This window comes from Crocodylus porosus, unplaced genomic scaffold (genome assembly GCF_001723895.1).
Source record: "Crocodylus porosus isolate Cpor-Errol unplaced genomic scaffold, CroPor_comp1, whole genome shotgun sequence".
Taxonomy (NCBI): Eukaryota; Metazoa; Chordata; order Crocodylia; family Crocodylidae; genus Crocodylus; species Crocodylus porosus.
The window spans coordinates 39820591-39845776 of NW_017728951.1; the positions used below are offsets into that span (position 1 = coordinate 39820591).

At 40.3% G+C, this 25186-nt stretch overlaps 1 protein-coding gene across 6 annotated transcripts in view; it reads right to left on the minus strand.

Annotated features, from left to right (window-relative positions):
* Positions 1–25186, minus strand: part of PPP3CB (protein phosphatase 3 catalytic subunit beta) — an 81608-nt gene that overhangs the window by 18492 nt on the left and 37930 nt on the right. For all 6 annotated transcript variants that reach the window (XM_019555657.1, XM_019555655.1, XM_019555654.1 and 3 more), the window contains exons 6-10: positions 8737–8876; positions 8562–8639; positions 8369–8463; positions 5464–5589; positions 4516–4593 (exon numbers count right to left, since the gene is read on the minus strand). In XM_019555657.1, coding sequence (XP_019411202.1) covers positions 4516–4593; positions 5464–5589; positions 8369–8463; positions 8562–8639; positions 8737–8876 — 517 coding nt within the window. The remainder of the gene's footprint in view (positions 1–4515; positions 4594–5463; positions 5590–8368; positions 8464–8561; positions 8640–8736; positions 8877–25186) is intronic.

A 25186-nucleotide genomic window follows, 5' to 3' on the forward strand; every position in this document is an offset into this window, starting at 1 on the left:
AACTACTTCACAGTTAGGGTGGCTAGGATCTGGAACCAACTTCCAAGGAAAGTGGTGCTGGCTCCTACCCTGGGGCCTACCTTTAAGAGGAGGCTTGATGCCTACCTGGCTGGAGTCATTTGAGCCCAGTTTTTCAACTGCTCAGGCGGGGGGTCAGACTTGAAGATATAGAAGGTCCCTTCTGACCCTACTTCTATGATTCTGTGATCTAGGAACAATGACCATAAATTGACGGAGAGCAGATTTAGGTTGGACATTAGAAAGATCTTCTTCACAGTAAGGGCTGCCAGAATCTGGAATGGGCTTCCAAGGGATGTGGTACTCTCCCCTACCTTGGGGATCTTCAAGAGGACACTGGACAAGCACTTAGCTGGGGTCATCTGACCCTAGCGCTCTTTCCTGCCCAGGGCAGGGGGTCGGACTCAATGACCTACTGAGGTCCCTTTCGACCCTAATATCTATAAATTTATGAATTTAAAAGTATGTCAGAGGTGAACATCAAGATCTAGGTGAGCAACTCTTCACAATGGCACCCCTTGGGAGGACGAGGACCAATGGGCAAGTTAATTGAGAAAAAATTTAGGCTGGACATAAGAAAAAACTTCTTTACCGTAAGGGTAAATAGAATCTGGAACACACTCCCAGCAGAGGTGGTGCAAGTGCCATCCTTAGAAGTGTTCAAGAGGAGGCTAGACAAGCACTTTGTTGAGCTTGTTTGAACTCAATTACTTCCTGCCCATGGCACAGGACTGGACTTGATGATCTTACAGGTCCCTTCTGGTCCTTTGATTCTATGATTCTAAGCTGAAGTCACTTCTAAACTCACCCTCAGCTCAGCAAATGTAATAATTTTGATTTTTAAAAAAATCTTTTTTTAAACACTATAGACATGACAAAAGTAAATTCAATGGAGATCTGGGGTGAGGTCTCCACTCCTGCCAAGTTGCTCTTTTACAGTTGATAAAAGGGCTGGGAATGGCAGCTCTGACCAGGGGAGATTACTCAAGTTCAGACACTTCCATTCCCTAAAAAGTCCTAGCATAGAAGGTAGGCTGTGGGGAAAGCTGCAATACATAGTAGTGAAGAGATTACAGGGAGTGCTATAACCCACAGTAGGAGAATGCCATACCTTTAGGGCTGCCTAAAGGGGCAGATCCCAAGAGGATGTGGCAGCACAGCTCCATTCTTCACCCCTCTGGATTTGCCACACTGGCGCTCAGTGCAGGATCTGGTGGGAACCCTCTGGGCTCCCCTGCTTTTGCAGTTCTGGAGCCCACAGGGTTAGTGTCATCACCACTGCTCATCCCCCTCCTTTCCCCTGATGCTGAATTTAGCAGGAAGGGGGAGGGTAAACAGCAGCAGTATTCACCCCCTGTGCTCCAGAGCCATGCTACAGTAGGGACTCCATCCAGACCCTGCCCCAATCACCTGGTGAGCTAAGACCACGCTGTTCATGCAGAGTGCCAGAAGGAACTGACGACAACCAGACAGGAAACTCAGAGTTCACTGCACATGCATGGCATAGCAAAGTAGGGGGACTGAACAGCCCCCTTCCTGTTTCCTGGATCTGCAATCTGCTGTCTACATTCTGTTTTTGTAAAAGGAACAGTGCAGAGACTCCTTGCTCCTAATGCCTGCGTAAGAAATTATTAGTCTGAAACATTAGCAATATTTTCTATGATTCTATAGGTATTCTTCAAAAGACTCACTGAATCATTAAAAGAATCACAATAAAACATTTCCTTCTAATGAACAGAACTTGTACGGATAAAATATTTTGCTAAGCAAATAAATCACACGATCAGAAGAACGCCTCTAAATACAAGTCAAGTATCTGCAGTGAGAGGTTTCTGGAAAGCATGTTGTAGCCACTATAGTTAACGGTCTCTTTTAAACTTCTATAACACCATATTTGTAAAGAACTGCACAATACATTTATTACAACTGTCATCTGATTAGCCAGAAGAAATTAAAAAGTACTAAACAAACAGGATTTTGGAACACTTGGTAAATACATTTCATGCAGAATTTTAAAGTAAAACGTTCACAGTAAAAGTTGTTATATAGGGCAAGACAGAAAACTGAACACTCCCTATACATGCAGGTCCAAAGATAAAAATATTAGAATACATAAAAGAATGTAATTCTATAAAAAGAGGAATGGAAGAAAGGAGAACATTTTTCATGCACAGAAAGACAGATGTCTTGGAATATGACTTCTGATGACAAGATACTGTTCTTTATACATATATATTTTTTAAATGGCAATAACACCAAACACAAATGTATAGAAGATAAACATGTTTTGTACTCATATTCATACTATGAGAGCCTATGAAGTCATATTTCAAAACAATACTCTGTCTGGTCTGTACCTTTTTTATTGCCATATATGAGTCGTTCTTCAGATGGAGAGTCCAGAAAAAAGGAAGTGAATGATGGAGAAAAGGTGAGCGACACAGATTTAACTTGGCAGTGGTAATAAAGGATGAATGGAAAAGAAAAGTGAAGTAAATGGAAAACTGCCACACTTAACAAATGCATTTGTTGACTAAAAAAAGCGGATCTCGTTGAGTACATTTTACAACTTTGATAGCATGGAAAATTAGGCAAGTCTTTGGAGAATCCATTTATGTAGGGAAGATTATGTGTAGACAATATATAGGTGGAATTAAGAGATAGGCATCAAGCAAAGAAACTGTTAAAGGAGATGGGGAAATAAGTATTAAAAAAAAGAATTAAAAAAAGTTCAAGTGCTGTACTAGGAAGGGAGCATATACAATAAACTGATGGCAGAGGTTATGCTGGACAGCCAAAAAAAGCCTGTCATCTCACTGTACATAATTTTTATCTCATATATAACCCCTTGATCTCACAAATACTTATGCATGTGACAAACCACTTCAGACACAATAATATTATTTAAAAACAATGTAAGCTTAAGTAGTACTGAAGTGATGTTGTAGCCATGATGATCTAGGAACTGAGAGAGGCAAGGATTTGTGTGAGCAATATATCTTTTATTGGAACAAACTGCATGGTTTGGATAGACTTGGACAAGTTTTAGAATGCAACAAACAAAACAAAACAAAAATATATACCAGAACATAAATGTGTTCTCTATTAGCATTCACACTACTAGATTCTACAAAGTCATATTTCACAATATTAGTACTCCGTCTAGTCTGTACCTTTTTTGGTGCCACATACGAGTCTTTCTTCAGATACAGCCCAGAACAATTATAAAGAGAAATGCACTGCATTTGAAAACTTGTCTAAGTCTGTCTCAACCATGCCAGCAGTTTCATAATATATCACCCACAGAAATCTTTGCCTCTTGCAATATACACTTAAGTACTTGCAAAATCAGGCTGAAAGACAACATTTTTCTTTTTCTTGTTACAGGAAAGTTCAGGTGGCTTTATGGATAGTCAAGTCCTTCAAAATTAAAATGCAACAATATGGTTTGTCTTACATTATTTTAATAGTAATTAAATACTAATTCAATATGAAATGTTTGCACTCAAATATGGAAACTGTGCAAATAGGGGTGCTTTTACTTTAGTATTACTTTTTGCTTACCAAAGCGTGTTCTTAAAAAACCCAAACCCTCAAGTCAAATCAATTCTATTCTTTGGAAGAAATGAATTTTGAAAATTTTTTTTAAAGATTGTATTAAAAGATTTTGTTAAACCGTAAACAATGTAAAATAATGATGGTATTATACTGTAAGTCATGGCATCTTACTACTGCAAAAAAACTTAAGGATTCAGTGCACTGCTACAGTTGAGGACATCAGACTGTACATACTGAAGATTTTTGCAATTGGTAAGGCTATATGTTGTATAGTTCATTCACACACACACACACACACACACACACACACACACAAATATATACAGCATATACACAATAACCTCTCTTTCATAGCTTTCTCCTTTAAATTCAAGAAGCAAAATTAACATATACATAAGTTTCATAGAGATCAACAAGTCTTTGCCATACAAAATATATTTACATCTGTTTGACAGAAATGTATCAGCTTTAGAAGGATAAAAATAAATGTTGTATTAAAAAGACGGAGTTGTTTATGAGAGTGCTATAAATAAATTATCAATTCACTATTCTAGCTAGATGTCTGTTGACCTTGTGTGCCAAGAAAATAACATTTTCAGTGGAGGAAACATATTAACTTTTTATTTTTATTAACTTTTGAAGTCCTAAGACTTTGAAAACTTTACATATAAATGTAATCATGTGTTGATGTTTACAAAATAAATACCATTATTGCTTGCTAATAGTTTACAAAAGAAAAAATGGGGTATGTGCACACATGTACACGTGTGCGCACTTCTTACATACACACACCTGAATCTAAAGAAAAAGGAACAAAACCTGAAGACAATACATTTTTCCTATCATACAGATATCACTAGTCAAATCTCAACCACTAAACTACTGTTCCACAAGTTTCCATGAAAGTATAATAGTTTATAGATATAAAAGTAACCCTACCGTCAAATTGATCTTCTCCTTCTGTCATTAATTCATCATCAGAGCAAATGCTCAGAACATTCACCAACATTTCTGTTACTGTATTGAAAAAAAAAAAAAAAAAAAAAAAATCAACTGGTTGTACATAATCTAAATATTTTCAGGAATGTGAAGTGAAACAAAGCATCTGCATCCATAGTTAACAAAATTTCCTGTCCTAGGAAATACCTGAGTTTCTCAGTAATCTGTTCTTCTGGACAAAAATAGTTTTCAATGTATACAGTTAAGGAACCTCCACGTCCTTCTCTGCAGCACTGCAGTCTAGTACTCCCCAGTCTGTATTTTTCATGTGATTATTTCATCTCAAGTACAGGACTTTGCACTTATCCTTCTCGAATTTCTTCTGGTTAATACAAACTGTTTCTCCAGTGTATCCTAGCTCCACCCGGTAGTTTCTGCAAATTCACCCAATTTGGTGCTCTATTTGAATCACTGCAGTACAGCATGAGACTAAGGATTGGGCTATTTTCTGTGGCTGACTGGTTATGGTCTCTATAGGTTTCATCAACTAACTAGTTAAGCTGTGCTTGATTTGTTTTCCAAACTTTTTTTTGTACTAAAACACTATGCCATAATATGCCTTTTAAAGAGAACTTAAATTTTGGCTGCTTCATCATGCAAAATTACAGCTACCTCAGCCAAAAGGGTGATGGGAGAAGTACCAATCACTATGGGTGAAGTTGTATCCTATTTCAGCATCTCTCACCAATGTATACTACAGCACATTCAGATGAGGATTTACAATGGAACATGCAAATACATTTCTTTGAGCAAGTGTTCATATCTCTTCCCCAATTCAATAACAAAAGAGTAGACACTGAAAAAATATCCTCCTCTTCAGTAAATATTAACCTGCAACAGAAACAGAATACAAAAGACTTCTACTTAAGTTGTGTAACAATTACTTACCTTTCTCTCCAACAAACGGCAATGACCACGTGAATACATCCATAAAATTGGGTAACCAGTAAGGATGTGGAGAACAGTTGAACTGACGAATATTCATCACATTATTTTCATATTTTAATACAGCAGCTGCAAAACATTCAGAAATTCAGGTACAAATGTTTATCTTTCACAATAAGCACAATAGTTACAAAGCCACCATTTAACCCTACTTACAGCTGTTTTACAACTCAAATAAATATAAACCCAGGAGGCACTCCTTACTTTTTTATTCATGATTACCATGGGATGGTAACCGAGAAGATTCTACCAGAGAGCTTTGGACAATGAGAAACTAACTGACATTACTACAAATGTTTCCGTTTAAGGGATATACTTAAAAAAAAAAAATGTGTCAGTGCAATTCTGTATTAATAACAGACATATGTAAAAAAATAATTAAAAATACTATTTCAGGCATGATAAGAAACCTCCAAGTCAAAATAACAGTCAGAATCAGGCATTATTTATATCCTCTCTATAAATCAACTTTCTTATAAAGCTACTGAGAATTCTCTCACTCCAAACAGCAAAGGAACAAACTCAAGGAAATCTGAAAACTAGGATGGAGAAGCCACATGGAGAAGGCAGAAAGACAGCTTTCTAGTAGAGCTTTTCTGTAGTTACTTTTGCAATAGTGGAGTGAGGATGGATGCTTGTGTTGAACTTGAGAGTAGCTTTTGGATGCACTGGAAGGTGGAGAATCACATAAAAGTAGGACTGGAAGGAACCTCAGAATGTCACCTAGTTCAACCCCATGCTCAAAGCAAGGCCACCCCCAACTAGATCATCCCAGCCAAGGCTTTGTCTACTTGGGTTATATAAACAGGGATGGACATTTCACAACCTCTCTGGGTAACCTATTTCACTGCATTACTACCCTCCTTGTGAGAAAGTTTTTACTAATATTTGACCTAAATTCCCCTTGCTGCAACTTGAGATCATTGCTCCTTGTTCTGTCATCTACCACCCTGAGACCAGTCTAGTTCTATTCTCTTTGGAACCATGCTTCAGATAATTGAAGGTTTCTATTCAATCCCTGCTCAGTCATCTCTTCTCCAGACTAAATAAGCCCAGTTCCTTCTGCCTCTCCTCACAAGTCATGTACCCCAGCCTGCCTACATTTATGCTGCCCTCCACTGAACTCTCCCCAATTTCTCCACATCCTTTCTGTAGTGGGGGGCCCAAAACTGGACACAGTACTCCAAATGTGGCTTTACTACTGCTGAACAGAGGGGAATAATCATTTCCCTCAATCTATGGTAACACTCCTACTAATGCAACCCAAGTATGCTGTTAGCCTTCTCTGCAACAAGGACATGCTGTTGGTTTATATTCAGCTTACTGTCCACTTTATGTCTTTTTCTGCATAGCTGCTGCTTAGCCAGCTGGTCCCCAGGCCATGGGATTGTTCTGCTCTCAGTGCAGGACTTTGTAATAATGCATTAAGACAGCATTTGTTCCTATAACCCATTATGATAGCCCCACAAAGTGAAAAAGGGGGAGCAAAAACGATCTTCACCATTTTAGCACAGAAGTCTTGATTTCAAAAGGACTCTTAATATGCTTGACAGATTTACTGGACTCCCACTGATTCAGGAGACTCTTTACAAGGCCTTAAAATTTTAAAAATTAATTTTCTTGGTCTTTTTTTTTCTCCCTCTTTGTTCCTGGGTGATCTAATCCTGTTTCCACAATTCAACTACCATCCCAAACTGATAACATGTAAAATCTCCACCATTAGCTTCTTTTCTTCCATACCTCAGCCTCTCTCTCTCTCTCTCTCTCTGAAATTACTTCTTGGATGCCTTATCTTAAAACTGAACATGAACAAAATCAAACTCCTTACCATTCCCTTTTGCTGCTGACAGCAGTACCATCTCTCTCACCACATTGGTCCACATTCTTGTGGTTATTTTTTATTTCCTTCCTCACTCTTGCTGAACACAACCAGACCATATCCAAAACCTAATACCTTTTCCACCTCTATATTTCTAACATATGTCTACCTATACCTATGCCCAAGTCTCTCACTGAAGCTCTTAATATATCTAATTTTAATGTAGCATTCCCTCTTTGGCTTCAAAAACACACGCTGTCCCTCCTCAAGTGTACAAAACCCAGTATCTGCCATGTCTATTGACTGAATTCCATCACTCCTTCCTTTGCTTTGCTCTACCAGCTCACCATTTATAATGAAATTTAAGCTTTTAGTCACCATGTTCAAAGCTCTATATACTGTTGTGCTGCCCTCTTCCACCATACTATTTCCAGGCTTAGGCTGCCTCCACTGGAATGGAGGCCCATTCCAATATTCCTGGTTTGCCTTCCCATTTTTGCTTACCACACAATTATTTCCATGTCTTCCTACCCATAAACCCCTATGCACAGTGCAAATTCCTGAGCTGATTTCATGGTCCCTGCCCAGGCAACGTTTAACATTTCATTTCTATCAGGCTTCATACCATGAACTCAGCTAAACCATATATAAATTGACTACTGTTATCCCACCTTCCACCCCTCTCTACTTTGCTGCTTTTCTTTAGACTTTGAGCAACTCTGTAAGCACAGAACATCCTTTCCTGTCTGCATTTGGTTAGTGCCTGTATAAATATTAACTTCTAAAAACAGAAAAGTATACTTGTTTTATCACTGGTTGATTTCAGCACAAAGGACATCCTGTACAGTTATTTTTACATGTCCATGCATATATGCCATGTGCATCTTGCATACTCTGTAAGTCTGACTCAAGGGTTTTTTGGTTTGCTTTTTTAAGAGAACAGTACTGATATTTGGATAGTACTTCTGTCACCAGACTATTTTGGGAAAGATTTAATGTAATATAATTTTCTTAGTAATAAATTCTTACCTTTATTATTGTAGACATCCAAGTAATTAGGTGCCGAAAAAATTGTTATTAATGATGGGAACCCTGTAGTTTGACTTTTTCTGTACATTCTATAGCTGTAAAACCAAATAACTTAATTTGCATCATAAAGAATAAGTGATGATTTTGTATTTTGCATTGTTAAGTAATTTCTGGAAGGATACAAAATACTTACCCTGCATCTTGTGCTTCGTGCGCTCTAATAATTGACAACAAATTATTATTTTGCAAAAATTCGCAAACTGCTGGGTAGCTGTGAAATAAAAACAGCTATGAGTAAAATCAATCTTTTCTAAAGATATATAATTCTTAATACTAAAATGTCAATTAAATCCTAAGTTGCTTTTTACCTATAAAAATAGGAACATCCTCTGACTGTATTGTGACTGAAGTGCTCTTGTGAGTTTTCATTTCCAAAATCTTCTGAGGGATCAGACCATAGTAAGTCACACATTGGTCCAAACGCAGGAGGCTCTTTAAATCTATCTAGCTGTTTAAAAAAAAACAAACACCACAAATCTGATTTGAATACTGAATAGGTCAGTTTTGCTCTTTATCTGTATAATTACATACTTAATTCCTGTCACTTCTTTTTCCCTATTATGTAAAGCAGAAAGAATTCAAACACTCAGGTGAAGACTTGAGCACACAACCATTAACACCATGTGAATTACTGGCCATATCCAGAAGAGAGGGATCTTTCAGAATGGTGTGTGTGTTATGCGAAAATACATTTATACAGATGGACCCAAATTGTCTCTTCTCAGTTGCACCATATAAATCAGACTGGAAACAATAGTGGGAATTATTAACAGCATAGAAAACAAAATGGATAAAAAATTATATAAAACCATAGCAGCCAGCAGAGCCAGACAATCCAATATCACATCCAAAGAAATGAACATCTCTACAATGTATTGTTTATAAAGTAGTGAAGAGATGGATAGCTTGAGTCTTCACAAACTTTGTCTTTTGTACAAAGTTTTATTGCTGTGCCCCAACACTGCCATGGACCTTGGGGAGGAGAGAGGCCTTGAGCACTTCTGGAGGAGTTTTATCTTTTTTCTTTAAGAAATGCCTGTTCCGAACCATTTGGAAACTTGTTTCAGTGGCTTGTTACCTTTCCAGCGACCACACGAAGGAAAACAAAATAGAGCATCTGCTATGCAAAAGGAAAGAATCCTGATCATAGGAAAGTAGGGCTGGAAGGAAATGCATAAGGTCATTTAGTCTAGCCCCCTGCCAAACGCAGGATTGTGCCCAACTAAACCATCCAAGTCACGTGTCTGTCTAACCTGCTCTTTAAAATTTCCACAGATGGAAATTCCACAACTTCTCTAGGTGACCTGTCCCAATGACTGACCACCCACATAGTCAGAAAGTTCTTACTAATATCCAACCTAAATTTTCTCTTAAATTGAGGCCACTGCTCCTAGTCCTGGTCTCCTACAGTCACAGATAAAAAGCCATCTACAACCTCTTTATAACCTCCCTTCAGGTATTTGAAGATTTATCAACTCCCCCCTCAGTCTTCTCTTCTGTATGTTATACTTGAGATCACACTTCAGAATTCCCCTAATTGATATCAGATATGCAAGTTGCAAAATAAAGATCAGATAAGCTTTATAATAACTCCAGTTTGTTCACAGGGTGACTTCATCCACGAAATGTAGGAAAAGTTCTTTGAGGGATATTGCATTAATCTCATTTTACCTCCCATGCCAAAGATGACTTTCATGGTGCTAGACAACACTTAACTTTTCATGACAGGTTCGAAGGGAGGTTTGGTGAGCAACTGAAGAACTTTCTTTAGCCTGTAACAGTCAGTAGGGACCCACTGCAATATGGAACCAGGAGCAGTGCCAATCTGTTTCATACCCTGGAAAGTCTGAGCCACCTGTAACATAAGTGGAGAGGTCCAGTTCTTTACAATTCCCTGCCAGAACAAAAACCAGGCAGGTTTCAACTGAATTTTATGTTGGGATTTATTCCTAAAGTGTTAATAATCCAAAGGATAACAATCTCCATTGCTGCATGATAGAATGCTGACTGGAATTTTTCTGGACTGATGAAGCAAATTCATTAACTGCCTGGGGCATCTGAGTTACTGCAGACTAAAACATCAAGTTTATCACCCAACAGGTTTAGCACAAGGTCTTAACTGAGGCATCTACAGAAGAAAGATTGTTCTGCCTGGATTAACATCTGGAAAGCAAAGGACTGCAAGCCCAGAAAAAGAAGCTTAAAGAAACATTCTAGATTGATTTTTCTAAAATGTTCTCTATGCTCTTGACCAGAATGGAGAGAAGGCACCAGTATACATCAAAACATTCAGTTCCTGGAAACCACACATCTTTCTTCCAAGTTACCTTCTCACAGCATCTAGAAAAAATATGCGGGCCTTTTAGTTTTTATTTTTATGAAGAAAATAGGTTAATTTTTTTAGGAAAATAGGTTGTGGAAAGCTATTCTGCTTAAACGCCTATTTAAATATACAGTATATGACTAAAGCACCTATTTCAATTAATAGAAATTTCTGATCTAGCAGTTGGCACATTTCTAAAGACATCCAAAACATAAGAAGCTGGCTTGTGAACTGTTCCATATACAGACTGTACTTACAGCTACATAAGACTCTAAGCACTTGTCACATGGGAAATGTTAACTAAGAATTTGTCCACATGAGAAGTTATTTCAGACTACTTAATTCCTGATCAACAACCTGGGTGGATGTTTTATTCCAAAGTTGTTGAACCTGCCTGCTTTAGACAGCAATTAATTCAGAATGAAGCGTTCTTATTAAAGCATAATAGCACTGACACAATGTGTTAATCAAAGTTATTCTGCTTTAAATTCACATCCTATATTAATCTGAATTCTCTGTGTTGACAAGTCCTAAAGCTGTGAGAATTAATTGTTCCTAAAGACAATGCATTAAACCCTCCCTTGAATGTTTTAATTCAGGAGTAGCATGATCCTGGATGTGGATTAAGCTACAAATGAAAGTCACTTTATTTCTAAATAAGAGCACCCCAATTAAATGCACAATAAACTTCTGCATACTGACTTGCTGGCTTTAGGCAATTTGTCATTCCTTTCTTGAGAGTCCCTGTATAAACAGAGACCTACCTAAGTCATGGTGAGACAACAAGTTCTTTGTGACCTGCTCACGGCGCACAGAGCCGTGTGCGTTTCACAGCAGGGCATTTCACAGCAACCCCACCCCTCACTGATGATTGGCTGAGGGCACCTTCATTCAGTCCATGTCACTACTGTTTTCTTTGCCCTGACCCTCACCACTGATTGGCAGAGGGTGCGCCTTCACTCAGTCTAATCACTACCGCTTCTTTTGCCCTGCCCCTCACAGCTGATTGGTGGAGAGCACCTTCACTCAGTCTACCTCACTACAATTCTGGGGGTTTTTTGGTTGATTTCACAGAAAATCAGAGCCCATGCCAGATTTCCTGGCAATGGTGGACAACACAGTTTTTTGAGGTTGCTGTGAACCTGTAATTTAGGTAGGTCCCTATGTATACAGGCATCCCAAGAATGATGCAAGAGGTGAATCAGGGGGTTTGTCGTCAAATGTGTTGTCAACAAAAAGGAGTTTTCAAGCAAGACAGAGAGCAAAGATGTGAGAGATTACAGACAGACTCCCAGTAATGGCTCCATTAGAGTTTCTGTTTCAAAAAAGGGCATGAGACATGCTGGGTATGTTGGAAGAGAACTGGCTTTAACCAGGCAGAGATTCCAGGATGAGGAAATAAGGGAAGAAAGGATACAGGTTAGAAGGGAAACCTACAAAGAGAGATGGGACTGGAACCCAGCAGTGATGTGCAATATGACGATGAAGAAAGAAGAACAGAAAGGGGTACTGGGGAGGGAAGTGAAGCCAGTTGAGCAAGGAAACTGAGGACAAGAAAGCTGCTAATGCCTGGGGAACAGGAGACTGGGAGAGAAAATCTGGATGGGTAGGAGTAAAATGTATTAGGGGAGGAGGCTATACTAGGATCAAGAGACTGAGGTGGAAAAATTGGAACACACTAGATGAGGAGAAGAGAAGGAACAAGGGGTGCAACAGATATAGGACTGGGACAGGAAGAAGTTTGCAAGAGATAAAACAAAAGGGGTCAAAGTTTGGGAGAATGGGCAGCAGAGTCTATGCACACTAAAACACCTTTAGAGCTTGGAATAAAATCTAAGATTCTTGCATCTCCCCGCTCCTCTTTCAGCAAGTATTGGTGAAAGCCAACGTCCGTCTCCCCTAACCCTCTACTGCTGGTATAACTATCAACCTGCTACTATACCAGCTCAAATGACAGAGGTCTTCATGGCATAACCAAAGTTTAAGCCTGCTCAGGGCCTGCACAGGTTTCAGTGTAGTTCCTCATGATTAATCTGGTTTTCAGTTTGCTTTCTTAGAAACTTAGTTCCTTATACAAATAAAACAACATCAAGACACTATTATTAAGGTTCAAAGATAAAGCACTCAGAAGTAAGGAAATGCCCAAATGAAGGCTGCCTGTGCAACTTTAATCTGGACCACTTGCAAGTATGTTTTATGACAGGGCTTCAATTACAAAATCACCCAACCTTTTTCCCCATAGAAGCTTGTCTCACCCAATGAACACAATGAACACAGCTTGCTTGCTGAGAATCTATTGTTTTATTTTCTCCTTGGTGTTCAATGTGTGGCCCCTACCTTATTTATGATACATTATTCAAATTCTGCTACGGAGACAAAATTATTCTTTTTTTAAAAGGTTTTCCAGGGCATACACTGCTACAGTACCAGAGTGCTTCACAAACATAAATGAATAGAAGAACCATTCTCTCCATTTTTATGGATAAGAAAGGGAGTCAGAGAGTGACTAAGCACAAACATATCATTCATTTTGGGAAGGGGATGAGAGTGGTGCTTGGGGCATGCCTGCCAAAAAGCCTGGCCCCCACTGACTTAAAATTTGGAAAATGACATAATAAAATTAAGTTTTCTAGTCAATTGCCTTCTCCACAATTTTGAAAAATGGGATGGGTACTACAAAGAACCCTTAAAAAAAAAAAAAAAAAAAATCAGTCTCTACGAGGAAAAGGAGAAATGAACTGCATCATATTTGAGAAAATGTACGTTAATCAAAGACGCAAGGAGAAAAAGGTGATGGCTTAGAACATAAGTATCCTTTCACTGCACAGAACTACTATTCCTAACTCCTAAAACAGCTGTGCAAAATGTAACAAATTCAGGCACCATGAAATAGAGGAAAAGACACACAATGCAAAATATATTAAAGCAAAACCTCCAAACAATAGTATTCATAAGCAATACCAACTGCTATTAGATATACGTGACAAAATAAACAATGTTTTTATTCCAATAGATTAATCTGCTAGAGTAATAACGAATGTTCAACTTTATATCTTATAAAATAAAACAAATTATTCAAGGAAAGGTTTCTATATTGATCAATGAAAACATTACAGTGGCTGCTTGATTTATTATATGTACTTATACACATTTCTGTCTTAAAAATTATTCTCAAATGCTGCATTTGCCATCAGTAATCATTTTTAATGGGAAAATATAACCAAAATAGTTACTATTGGTATGAGCAGACATAAAACTAAACCATTTTAAAGGGCCGGGGGTTATGGAATTATATTTGGGATTGCTGTAAAGCTACACTCCTGCAACTTTAAAGCCTGAGTAAAACAGGTTTAAAGGTACAGTGGTTTGGCTTCTTTATAGACTGGAAGAGAGAGGACAGACAAAACAGTTATAGCAGATCATCTGTAAAACACCCAAATTAAGTGCTTTAACTGTTTTTCCATCTAAATCCTAAATCACAAAAAAAAAAAAAAAAAAAGAGAGAAAGAGATAACATTTCACAGTAAAAATAAACAGCCTAAAACTCTGTCACCTAGAGCATTCTGAGAAAGCAGCCATAACACCTTCCAATTAAATTAAATTACATTTTTAATATACAGTAGTCAGAAAACATCTCCATCAGTTTGACTAATTTTAGACCAATGAATACTTTTACAACTGTGTCCATTGTACAAACTCAGAAACCAAATAAAGCAGTAACAGTAATCAGAATCCAAACAATTCCCAGCCAAAGACTAATAAGCTATCACTCTTTATTTTATACCATTACCTGGATTAACTTTTATAACCCTCACTGATCTAATCTGAGCTCATTAACCTCCTGCCTATGGCAGGGGACTGGACTTGATGATCCTATGATTCACTGATTCTATGATTAACCCCTAAAGTTCTCAATGGACTGAAGGCAGGTTAAATATGCACCTTATAGGATGAACTAAGTCAGAGATGCATAATCAAAGAATCATAGAAAATCAGGGTTGGAAGAGACTTCAGGAGGTTATCTAGTCCAATACCCTGCTCAAAGCTGGAACATCCCCAACTAGATCATCCCAGCCAAGGCTTTGTCTGCTTGGGCCTTAGAAGTCTCCAAGGATGGACATTTCACAACCTCTCTTGGTATCCTGTTCCAGTGCTTTACTACCCACCTCATGAGGAAGTTTTTTCCTAATATCTAACCTAAACTTTCTTTGGTGCAGTTTGAGATCATTGCTCCTTGTTATGTCATCTGCCACTACTGAGAACAGTCTAGCTCAGAGGTGGGCAAAATACCCCTGCCCCTGCTATCTGGCCCACAGGGCCCCTAAAAAATTCAGAAAATTAATATTTATCTGATGGGCAGGGGCTCTATGAAGCCTGGCTAGCCTCCCCCTCACCCTGCTGGTGCAGCCCTGTCCAGCTCCATAGACCCCTGCCATCCTGCTGTGCCCTGCTCTGGGCCCCACCAGTGCTGGCCCTGAGACATTGGTCCCAAGATGGTGACCAGAGGGGTGGGGCACTGGCAAGGGGCAGGGCTACCCTTGCATCCCTTGACAGCTTGCCAAAACTGGGTAAAGGGCCCTCTGCCTGAAATAATTGCCCACCCCTTGTCTAGCTCCATTCTCTTTGGAACCACCCTTCAGGTAGTTGAAGGCTGCTATTAAATCCTCCCTGTCTTTTCTTATGCAGACTAAATAAACCCAGTTCCCTCAGTGTCGCCTCATAAAAGTCATGTTTTATGACTAAACCCCTAAACATTTTTGCTGTCCTCCACTGGACTCTCTCCAATTTGTCTGCATCCTTTCTGTAGCGGTGGGCCCAAAACTGGACACAGTACTCCAGATGTGGCCTTACTACTGCAGAACAGAGAGGAATAATCGCTTCCCCTCGATCCACTGGCAACGTTCCTACTAATGCAGCCCAGTATGGCATTAGCCTTCTTTGCAACAAGGGCACACTGTTGGTTTATATTCAGCTTATTGCCCTCTGCCCTTTTCTGCAGAGCTCCTGCTTAGCCAGTCAGTCCCTAGTTGTACCAGTGCATGGGATTGTTCTGTCCTAAGTGCAGAACTTTCCACTTGTCCTAACTGAATTTCATAAGATTTCTCTCGGTTCAGTCCTCCAATTTGTCGAGGTCTCTCTGAATCCTAGCCCTACACTTCAGCGTATCTACTACTCCCTGCTGCTTGGTGGAAGTAGTAGCATTCATAAGCAGCAGCTTACTTCATCAAATGCACCTGCCTTCAGACTAATGCAGGAAACTAATGCTCTCTCTTTCCTGTTCTTCCTCCTTCCAATCCAACCTGCCTCTCCCAGCAGTGCTCCTTTTTTTCCTCCCCCTTCTTTACCTTTCTATTCCAATCACTGTCTCCTTTCTATTTAAAAGCTCTGCCTCTTTCAGTCCCTTCATAGTATCTGATAAAGTAAGATTCTCCTTATGGAAGCGTACACATCTCTGATTTAGTTAGTCTATAAGGTGCAAATCTACCCAGCCTGACATGAGACAGCCAAGGTCTATTAAATAAGACAGCAATGTTTCTGGGAGGCAGTCATTTCATGTGGCAGAATACAAAGCTTTCTAAATCTTTTTCTCAAGAGTTCTGAACGTCCATCTTTCTTTGCAATGGGGTTTGGATAATGAAGCTGAATGCTGACAATTAAGTATCAGTATTATATATTATTTACAACCTAGCTGAACAGCAAAGAAGGACACTCTAAGAAAAATCTGCACAATCTCCCAAGTCCCACTTGGGTGTCACACAAATGCAAAGCTCAGATTCTAGATCAAACTTGAAAGGATGACCTTACTTGCCCATTGGCTCATTTGTCACTAGTCCTCATAAAAGAACAGCTCTCTAAGCATACCTTTTGCAGTCTGAAACCCAGATGTCTTGCTGGATTATACCTGTGTACTTAATATTCTTAATGACCACAGGAGCAAGTTGATGTTTCTCCAACAAGAATTTTATTAAAATTCCTCTTCCCAAACAGGCTCTTTTCTTTTTTTTTAAAACTACCCCTATTTCTGGTCTTCATCAGGAAACACAGATGGATACCCTGCTTAACTTTTAAATACTTCATATGTTTTCAGAATCAGAACTCAGTAACTCCCAGAAGAAGCTGTCCAAACAAATGTGCCAGGAGGAAAGAAAGAATAAGCAGTAAATCCCAAGAGAACACAGAAGTGGTACAGTGACACACAGCAACAGTTTAGAATAAAGCAAGAAATACAATGACAATGTGCATCTCTTTCTGCAGGACTGAGCTTCCTTAAAGAACTCCTCTCCCAAATCAAACACAAACCTAAAGGTCTTGCAGGATTTAGATAAAAATCACCACCTGATAACAACTTCTCAACCTGCTTTTGGAAAAGGTATGGTGGTGGACTTGGGAAAGGTTGTTTCCATTTTCACTGTTGTTAACCATTATTTTCTCCAAGGAAAATACTAAGGCCTTGTCACAATGGTACTGCTTATTCAATTAATTCTCCTTCCTTCTCTCCATCTCCATCATAGGAGACACAGTTTGAGATTCATGCTTGCACTGTGATACTCTGGAGCGTATGGAATATGTGCCCCCTACTGTTTAATATTTACAGTTTGTATCCATTCCCACCCCATTCTACACTTTAGTTTATTAACCACACAGTGAAACAAAATACCGATGCAATCACTGAAATACCTGCAAAGATCAGGCTGTTTCAGACTTCAGCATCATAGACAGTGCACAGAAGTTGCAACTTTCACCATTTTAAGTGCTTTATTGCCATGACTTAACAGAAATGCACGGCTTTACAGCGCTTTAAAAATGGATATGGCGCTTTTAATACCTCTTTTAACAAGGGTTAATTTAAATTTGAAGCACTGTATTTTATAGCACTTTAGCAACCTACAGTGTTCTAACTAACTTCTCTAGGTGGGTCAAATTTCTGGTGATTCCGCCAGAATCCCATGGGCTTAGTGCTCAGTAACCTCCTTAGTGGTCCTCCAGCACCACCGGGGTAGCCCAAGAGCACTAGTCAAGGCTGCAAAAGCCAGCAACTCACCCTGCTCCTGCCAAGTAACTGAGACAGCAGCATGCCCTCCACCCTCCCTTCCTTCCACCAAGACCCTTTGTGGCTGGGGACCAGAAGCCTGAAGCACAGCCAGGTGAGAGTTACTGCCTTGTCTCGTGGCAGACATGATGCTCACTTCCAGAGGAGACAGAGGGACAGGGAGAGACATGCTGCAGGTGGGACACACACAGACCCTGAGATCCTGCACGGATGAAGACCAGACACTTGGAGCCTAGCTGTCAGTCTGGATGAGAGCTGCTGCTCCACTGGTGGCACAGTGTCTGTTCCCAGTGCAGGGGGAGGGGGAAACGGAAGGGGAGGTAGGCTGAGAGGCTGAGTGACAGCCTCTCATCCCAGCTCTGCCTTCTCCACCGGTCTGGTGCTGTTCAGTTTCCTGCAGCTCTAGCAGGCTGAAGAGGACCCCACCAAATACTGCGCTCCTCTCACATTTAAGAATGCTGTAACTTTCCAGAGCTATAAAAAGTGCTCTAAATTACAGCGCTGTAAAACATGCATGGAGCACTTCTGTACACACCCATACTCAATTAGAAGTTAAATACAACCGGAGAATGGCACTCTGTAAGAAACAGAAGGGAGATATGGAGAACAAATTTAATGAACAAAATTGATAAGATGGGAAAAGAAATAAATGCACATTTAAAAAGTGGGTAAAAAGCAAATTTTGGGGTTGTCATTTGTACCTTTAAGCTGCATATCCTTAATCTGAACATTCCTGCTAGTTTGTTCTTTGCTAGGACAGCTAATCATCTCTTCCTACATTTAGTTTTTCTCCTTCAAAACAGTCTTCTGCATATCTCTTTCCCCATGAACATGTAAACTCAGTTTTTCATCCAACTTTTCTTGTATTCCCAAGGCTCTCTGAACCATTACCTCTGCTTCAGTCTTAAACCAGTTGATCTCTCATCCACCAAAACTGTTTCCTGTCACCAAACACAGCAGAAATAGCACTGACTCCCAACTGGGACTGACCGAAACCTAGGATCCATTCATAGCTAAGCAGCACTGGGCCTAGGGGCAAGAACGTATTAGGTCCCTGATTCAGTGTGGAAACTAGGAAGCTTGCTTAATCATAATTATATACTAATAACCTCAGATACATTTGTTTTTAAATCAACTGAACTGTTAGACCAATGCTACTCAACTTTTGGCTTGAGGCACTGCTCACTGGATGCAAGATACTCCTCTATGATTTTTGTGAAGTAAGTGATACGCCATTTCAAAAACTATTTTTATATTACCATGCTTACTTTCTTTTAGAGGGGCTGGGAAGTGGGGGTGGGGGACTGGCCAAGCAGGAACAAGCCAAGCTATGACTTATCTGCTTATCTCCTTAAACTTCGCTTATTCCCCTTCAAAGGGTCTGGCAGCAGCCCAGGGTTACTCACTAATCACTGTGTTAAACTATGCTTACAAGTTTCCCAGTTTTTGAAAGAAAAACAAAATGTACCGATCACAAATTTTTGGCTAATAAACAAAATTCAATCAGTTGGTCTGACAAGTAGAAAACCCATGAGATCATAGCCATATACAACAGTTTGAATGACATATTAAAAATGAATCCTACTTCTTTTCTACTACAAGACACATGCCATCATGAGCAAATTTCTTCTTGAGTAATTACTAGAGGTGCACTGATATATCACTCCATATCAGACTAGCACTGATAAAAGGAAAATAACATTACTGGCAACAGGCTTTTTTTGGCCTGTCTAGCTGATAATGTCACCAATAAATGCCGTGTGCATGCATACAGCCACAGCATGCATGCAGCCAGGAATACAGCCTGGCAGCTTGAGGAACAGCATCCAGCTGGTAAGTCTGTGGGGAGGAAGAGGTGTGGGGACGGGGCAGATAGTGGCCCCCACTGTGAGGGAGGAAGTGGGGCTGGGGCAGAGGTTAAGTGCTGCCCAGCCAGGGTGGTGTGGGGCATGGGACAGATCTGTGGGCGGCTCATCCAGAGGGTATGGAGGGAGCAGCTCCCTACCGCTGCACACCCCCCTGGGGGAGGTATGGGGGGCATGTGCTCCCTGGATTTGTGTGTGGGGTGAGGGTGGGCTGCCCGCTGTGGGCTTGGGGCTGGGGACTGCGCTAGCTTCTTCTCTGCAGAGGGGCTGGGCCAGAACTGTGCTCAGGGCGGGTTGCAGCAGCACTGGGGGGGCAGGGGCTATGCTGAATATTGGGGTGGCTTTAGCTCACCCCAAAGCCACTCCCCTCCCAGTGCTGCCCACCCTGCTTGCAGACCCAGCCCAGCCCCCCTGCTAGGAAGAGACTGGTTCAGTTCCTGACCCTAAGCCCACAGTGAGCAGCCTCCTATCACCCCGTGCACAGATCCTGGGGGCACATGCTCCCCATGCCTTCCCCAGGGGTGCACACAGCAGCAGAGAGCCACACCCCCCACCCCACTGCACCCCCAAGCAGCTCTACCCTGTACCCTGCCCTGGCTGGGCAGCATCTATCCCTGCCCCAGCCCCACTCCCTACCTCACCTTGGAGGCCCTCAATCTGTTCCCCCACTCCACGCCCCTTCTCTCCCCCATACTCCTTCTGCCCCACAGACTTACTGGCCAGATGCTTCTCTCCAAGCTGCTGGGCTGCATATGAGCTATTGGATTAGTAATGGCCGATATGGCTGGTTAATAATCACAGCCATCAGTATCGGCCCAAAAAGAATTTGAGTGCACCCTAGTAACTACTGCCATAACTGCCAACTATGGGTTAAAATCAGAAAATAGGAGATCATCAGCAAATAGGAAGAGCCCTATTCTCCCCAGCACCACCGGGGGTGACGAGGAACAATGGTAATAAGCTGATGGAGAACAGGTTTAAGTTAGAGATCAGAAAGCAATATTTTACACTTAGGGTGGCCAGAATCTGGAACTAACTTCCTAGGGAAGTGGTTCTCACCTCTACCTTGGGTAAATTCAAAAAGAGGTTAGATGATCACCTGTCTGGGATCTTTTGAACCCAGCTTTCATTCCTGCCTGTGGCAGGGGTCCCTCCTGAACCTAGCTACTATGAAACTATGAAAATAAATCACATCTCCAGGTCTAATTTAAATTTTAAAAAGTGCTTTCAGCTGTGGGACAGCTTCTATAACGTCCTCCTCTGTTAAGCTAAAAGTTAATTTGCCTTTATATACTCTTGATATTGCCTTTACAATATCCTTTACTGCTCTGTTAATTATTTTATAACCAATATCCATTTTAGTTTGCTCAAATAACTGTAACTTACCCCTAGTTAAGACTCCATTTTGATTTTTACATTGCTTAGCATAAGTGTAACAGTCATTTTGTTTTGTGTTTTTGTAGGTTAAAAATAATATAAGAGAAGTAATGTGTATGGCAAGGCCTGTGGTATGTCTGAGATGTCTGAAAAGAGGTAACGAAAGAATAAACAGTATGTGTGGAAATGAATACGTAGAGACAGTCTGTCTTGCACCTCAGACTAAAAGGATAGAAATAGCCTTCTGTGATGTAGCAGTCAAAAGTTACCACAATGTCCAAGATCAGCAGTTAAGAATTACAAAATACAAGGTCATGTTTTGTTCCAATGGCTTAAGAAATTGCAGACCACAAAGCCCAAAGAGTCTGTCAATTATAACATCGTAACTGATTAAATGATCCTCCTTTTCACTGAGGGGACGTGACACAGCAAGACCCAAAGACTCACATGGGGAACAATCACTATAAAGATGGGCAAGAACAAAGAGACTTTGTGTCTGTCTTGCATAGAAGCAGTAGCAGTATCAGTATGCGTCTGATAAGACCTGGCTTCATTCTTGTGGTTAACTTGGCTGGCCACCAAGCTAACTCAAGCATCTTAACGACTGGTAATATCTTGATATTTGCAGGACTGTCTGTCTCCTTTTGTCTGTATGTGAATAACTGGGTATGTATGTGTGAGTGTATGAGATAGGCAACACCACCTTTTTGTTGTTCTTTCTTTTATTTTGTCTTATGTTTTCAATAAATGCAACATTGCACCTTATCCCTTGATAAGATTTCTGCTTGTTTTTAATTCACGCTGTAATCCCTGTGTGTACAACACCTTCCACAACATAGGTTCAGTAAGAGAAGACCAGACTCATTGCAGTGCACGCTCATGCAGTTTGTAAAGTTCTCTGGGATCCTTAAAAATTAAATGAGCTTTTGTGTTGTGTAAAAGCACAGATGTGGCCATTTCACAAAAAAAATTCACAAAAGGCCAATATGAACGAAATATTATCAATTCTTTCCCCTTTTTAAAATGACTACAAGAAGCTATATACCAGCCAACAAAACAGTCAGCAATTAACACCTTTGTCACTTAATCTTTCGGTTTCTTTTAGCACAAGTAAATTTTCAATGTAAATATTTTTAAATTAAGCTTATGGTACCCATACATTTTTTATTAATCAATTAAATTCAAAATATAGGAAAGCAGCCCTCAAAAATGCAATATCCTAAGAAAATCCTTTTCATCCAATATTTTTACAAATATTTCTTGCATTTGCATTGATAAGAGTATGTTCTCTTCATACAACACACAGTCGGAAATTTATACCAATGACTGGAAGACCTTCATAATAAGATTGAATTTTGTGCACTGGAAAGTGAACATATAAATACAGATCATTTGGCTTTTAAAAACTGCTAGAAATAGGAAAGGACTTGTGTTTTTGTGGAAATTCAGGAAATGTAAGAACAGGAGGTTTCTTCGGTAATTAAGAACCCATTTAAAAATATGCCTGCCATTTGTATTCCCAAATGTTTTACAATACAGAAAAGTTAGCTCAGTCCTTGTTGTACAAAGGTATTAGTTATCTTAGGAATCTTAGGTGTCTTTATCAAAACGTGGGAAACCCTCACAACAAATTTCTAAACCTTTAAATTCCACCACTGCTACATGTTATGAAGACATTTACTGTCCTGGTGAAGTACAACAGTAAACACCCCTTTCAGAAGAAGATTATAAACACATATAAAAATCTCCTTTTCTTGTGGGAAAATTGTGGACTGTAAATCCTTTACAGCAGGGGTAGGCAACTTACCACCTGCATGCTGAACATGGGACTTCAGCAGCACTGGCAGGGGGTCTTAGTTTCAGCAGTAGTTGCTTTCCCCATGCAGGCACAGGGAAAAGGGGTGGAGGTAGGTGCAGGAGGAAAAGGGACAGCAATGGGAAAAATAGAAGGGTGGGTGTTCTCCCCATGCTAGGGAGGGGGGAAGGGGAAACAGCAGTGGCAGCTGGGTCCTAATGCCCACCTGTCTGTCTTCCTTCCCCATCCTCTCCAGCCAAAATGTCAATCCAGCCTGCTGCCTTAAAAGGTTGCAAACCACTGCTTTACAGCTATTGTCAACTTCACAGGAAAATAAGTGCAGACAAATACTGGTAAAAGCTCTCAACTTTAAAAGACAGATAAGTGACAAAGAACCAAAGCTAGATCTCTAGACAGAAAGATGACACTGAGTGTCAAAACCTACCCACTTCACTCAGGAAAAAAAATTAAGAAGCCTTGCCTCAGAAACATTGCAATTCATCTGAGTTTTTCTTCATCACTATAATAATCCAGTTTTTCCTAACAGGACCAATATGATGTTACCAACCTCTCCTAATACTCTGGACAGCTTGCAGATGACAAAAGAACAGACCAGGAAATTCTGGGAACCATGACTGGCTTCTCGTTCCTTCTGCAGTTATCTTGTCACCTCTTTCTTCCCTCTTTCCTTTGAAATCAGACCTATTCCCCAGAGAAATAAATTTAGGACCTTTATTACCTGTGAATGTCCCAGTGAGGACACAAGCAGACAGCAGAATCTTGCCAAATTCCTGCATAACTGACAGTTTTTTAATTCAATATTGAACAATCTGAAATTTTGAAAATCTAGGTCTAAGCATAAAATGCTACTGATCTCAGACTTCAAGGCAATGTTCCAAACTTGAAATAATCAATACTGTTTTGCAAAGGGAGGAACCAAACCTTGTAGTCAAGAAGTGAGATGAAAAATGTTCACTTAAACAGAAAGGGGGTATTCAAAAGGGAAAGCAACAGGAGACTGAAAATTTTGAACTGATATAATCATCAAGTGAGTAGGAGCCTTAAGCCAGAATCTGATGGTATTGGGCTCAGCTCCCATTTCAATGAAACAACCACAGTACTAAATACTTCATAGCATGCAGTTTTTGAAAAAAATATTTTCATCCTTCTCAGTTACTGATATACCTAGAGCATAATCGTTCATTGATATTAAAAAAAATTACTTTTCCCAATTGCCCAGAACAGTAATTTTCTTTGCTGAACTATTATAGCATATTGCAATGTCTTAAGTCCAAGGTCTTTCAGGAAAAAAAAACAAGCAAACAAACCGCACTAGAGTCATTCTGAACTAATTACACTTTTCTACACATAGTTTAACTACATTAGCGAGAGCTATTTTCCATTTTAAATCTAAACTTGCTTTTATTAAATATTTCTGGTTCTCAAGATACATTTTATTTTGTGGATAATTCAAGATACTACAGATAGTTCTATTATACTGGAGATGTGGGGTCATAATAGCTTTGTTGAAAGTTAGCAGCAATCCATCAAAAAATGATAGTAAGCACACACCAAACTGTATACACCAGGCCAGATCCAAACCATGAGGCAACCTGCAAGATCCAACTCTGGCTCTGACCAGGAGCATGTGGTGGTGGTGGCGGCAACAGTGGCTGTGGCAGCAGCTTCAGCTCTGACCCAGAGCATACAGCAGCAGCTCTGGCTCCCACCCAAAGTACTGAGTGGCTGCACTGCTCTGGCTCTGACTTGACGCATGTGATGATGACTCCAGCCACCCACTGCATACCCCATGCTGGAGCCAGAGTGTCACTGCTTGTATACCATGTCACAGTGGCAGCTCCAGCTCTGGCACAGGGCATGCAGCAGGCATGACAGGAAAAGTAGCTGGAGGTCAACTAAGACCTCGCTCATCCTCCTGCCACCGATCACATCCACTGGGGCCCCAAAGTATGCAGCAGGCCACTCACCCTTGGTCACACCCCGCAACTTCCAGCAGGGTGACAGAGCAGCTCCATAAGCCATCTACTTATATAATCTACCCCTGTGTGAAAATGCTCCCAGCCATAGGTCACCCAGCCTCTGGGATCTCCAAAGCATGGATGTAAGCACTCCCCACTCCCTTCCTAGTGTTAGAACCACAGTACTTCACACAACTGTGAACCTGTTCCTAATCAGCAGGAATCCTGGTTTACCTGATAAAAAATATTGCAAATTCTCTGATAAACCCCCCCAATTCCATTATTAAAATGAAAGGCGCCCCACAGCCCCCCCCAGACCTGCTCATGCCACTTACTCCCCACCACAACAGCCCCTGGCCACATGTTTA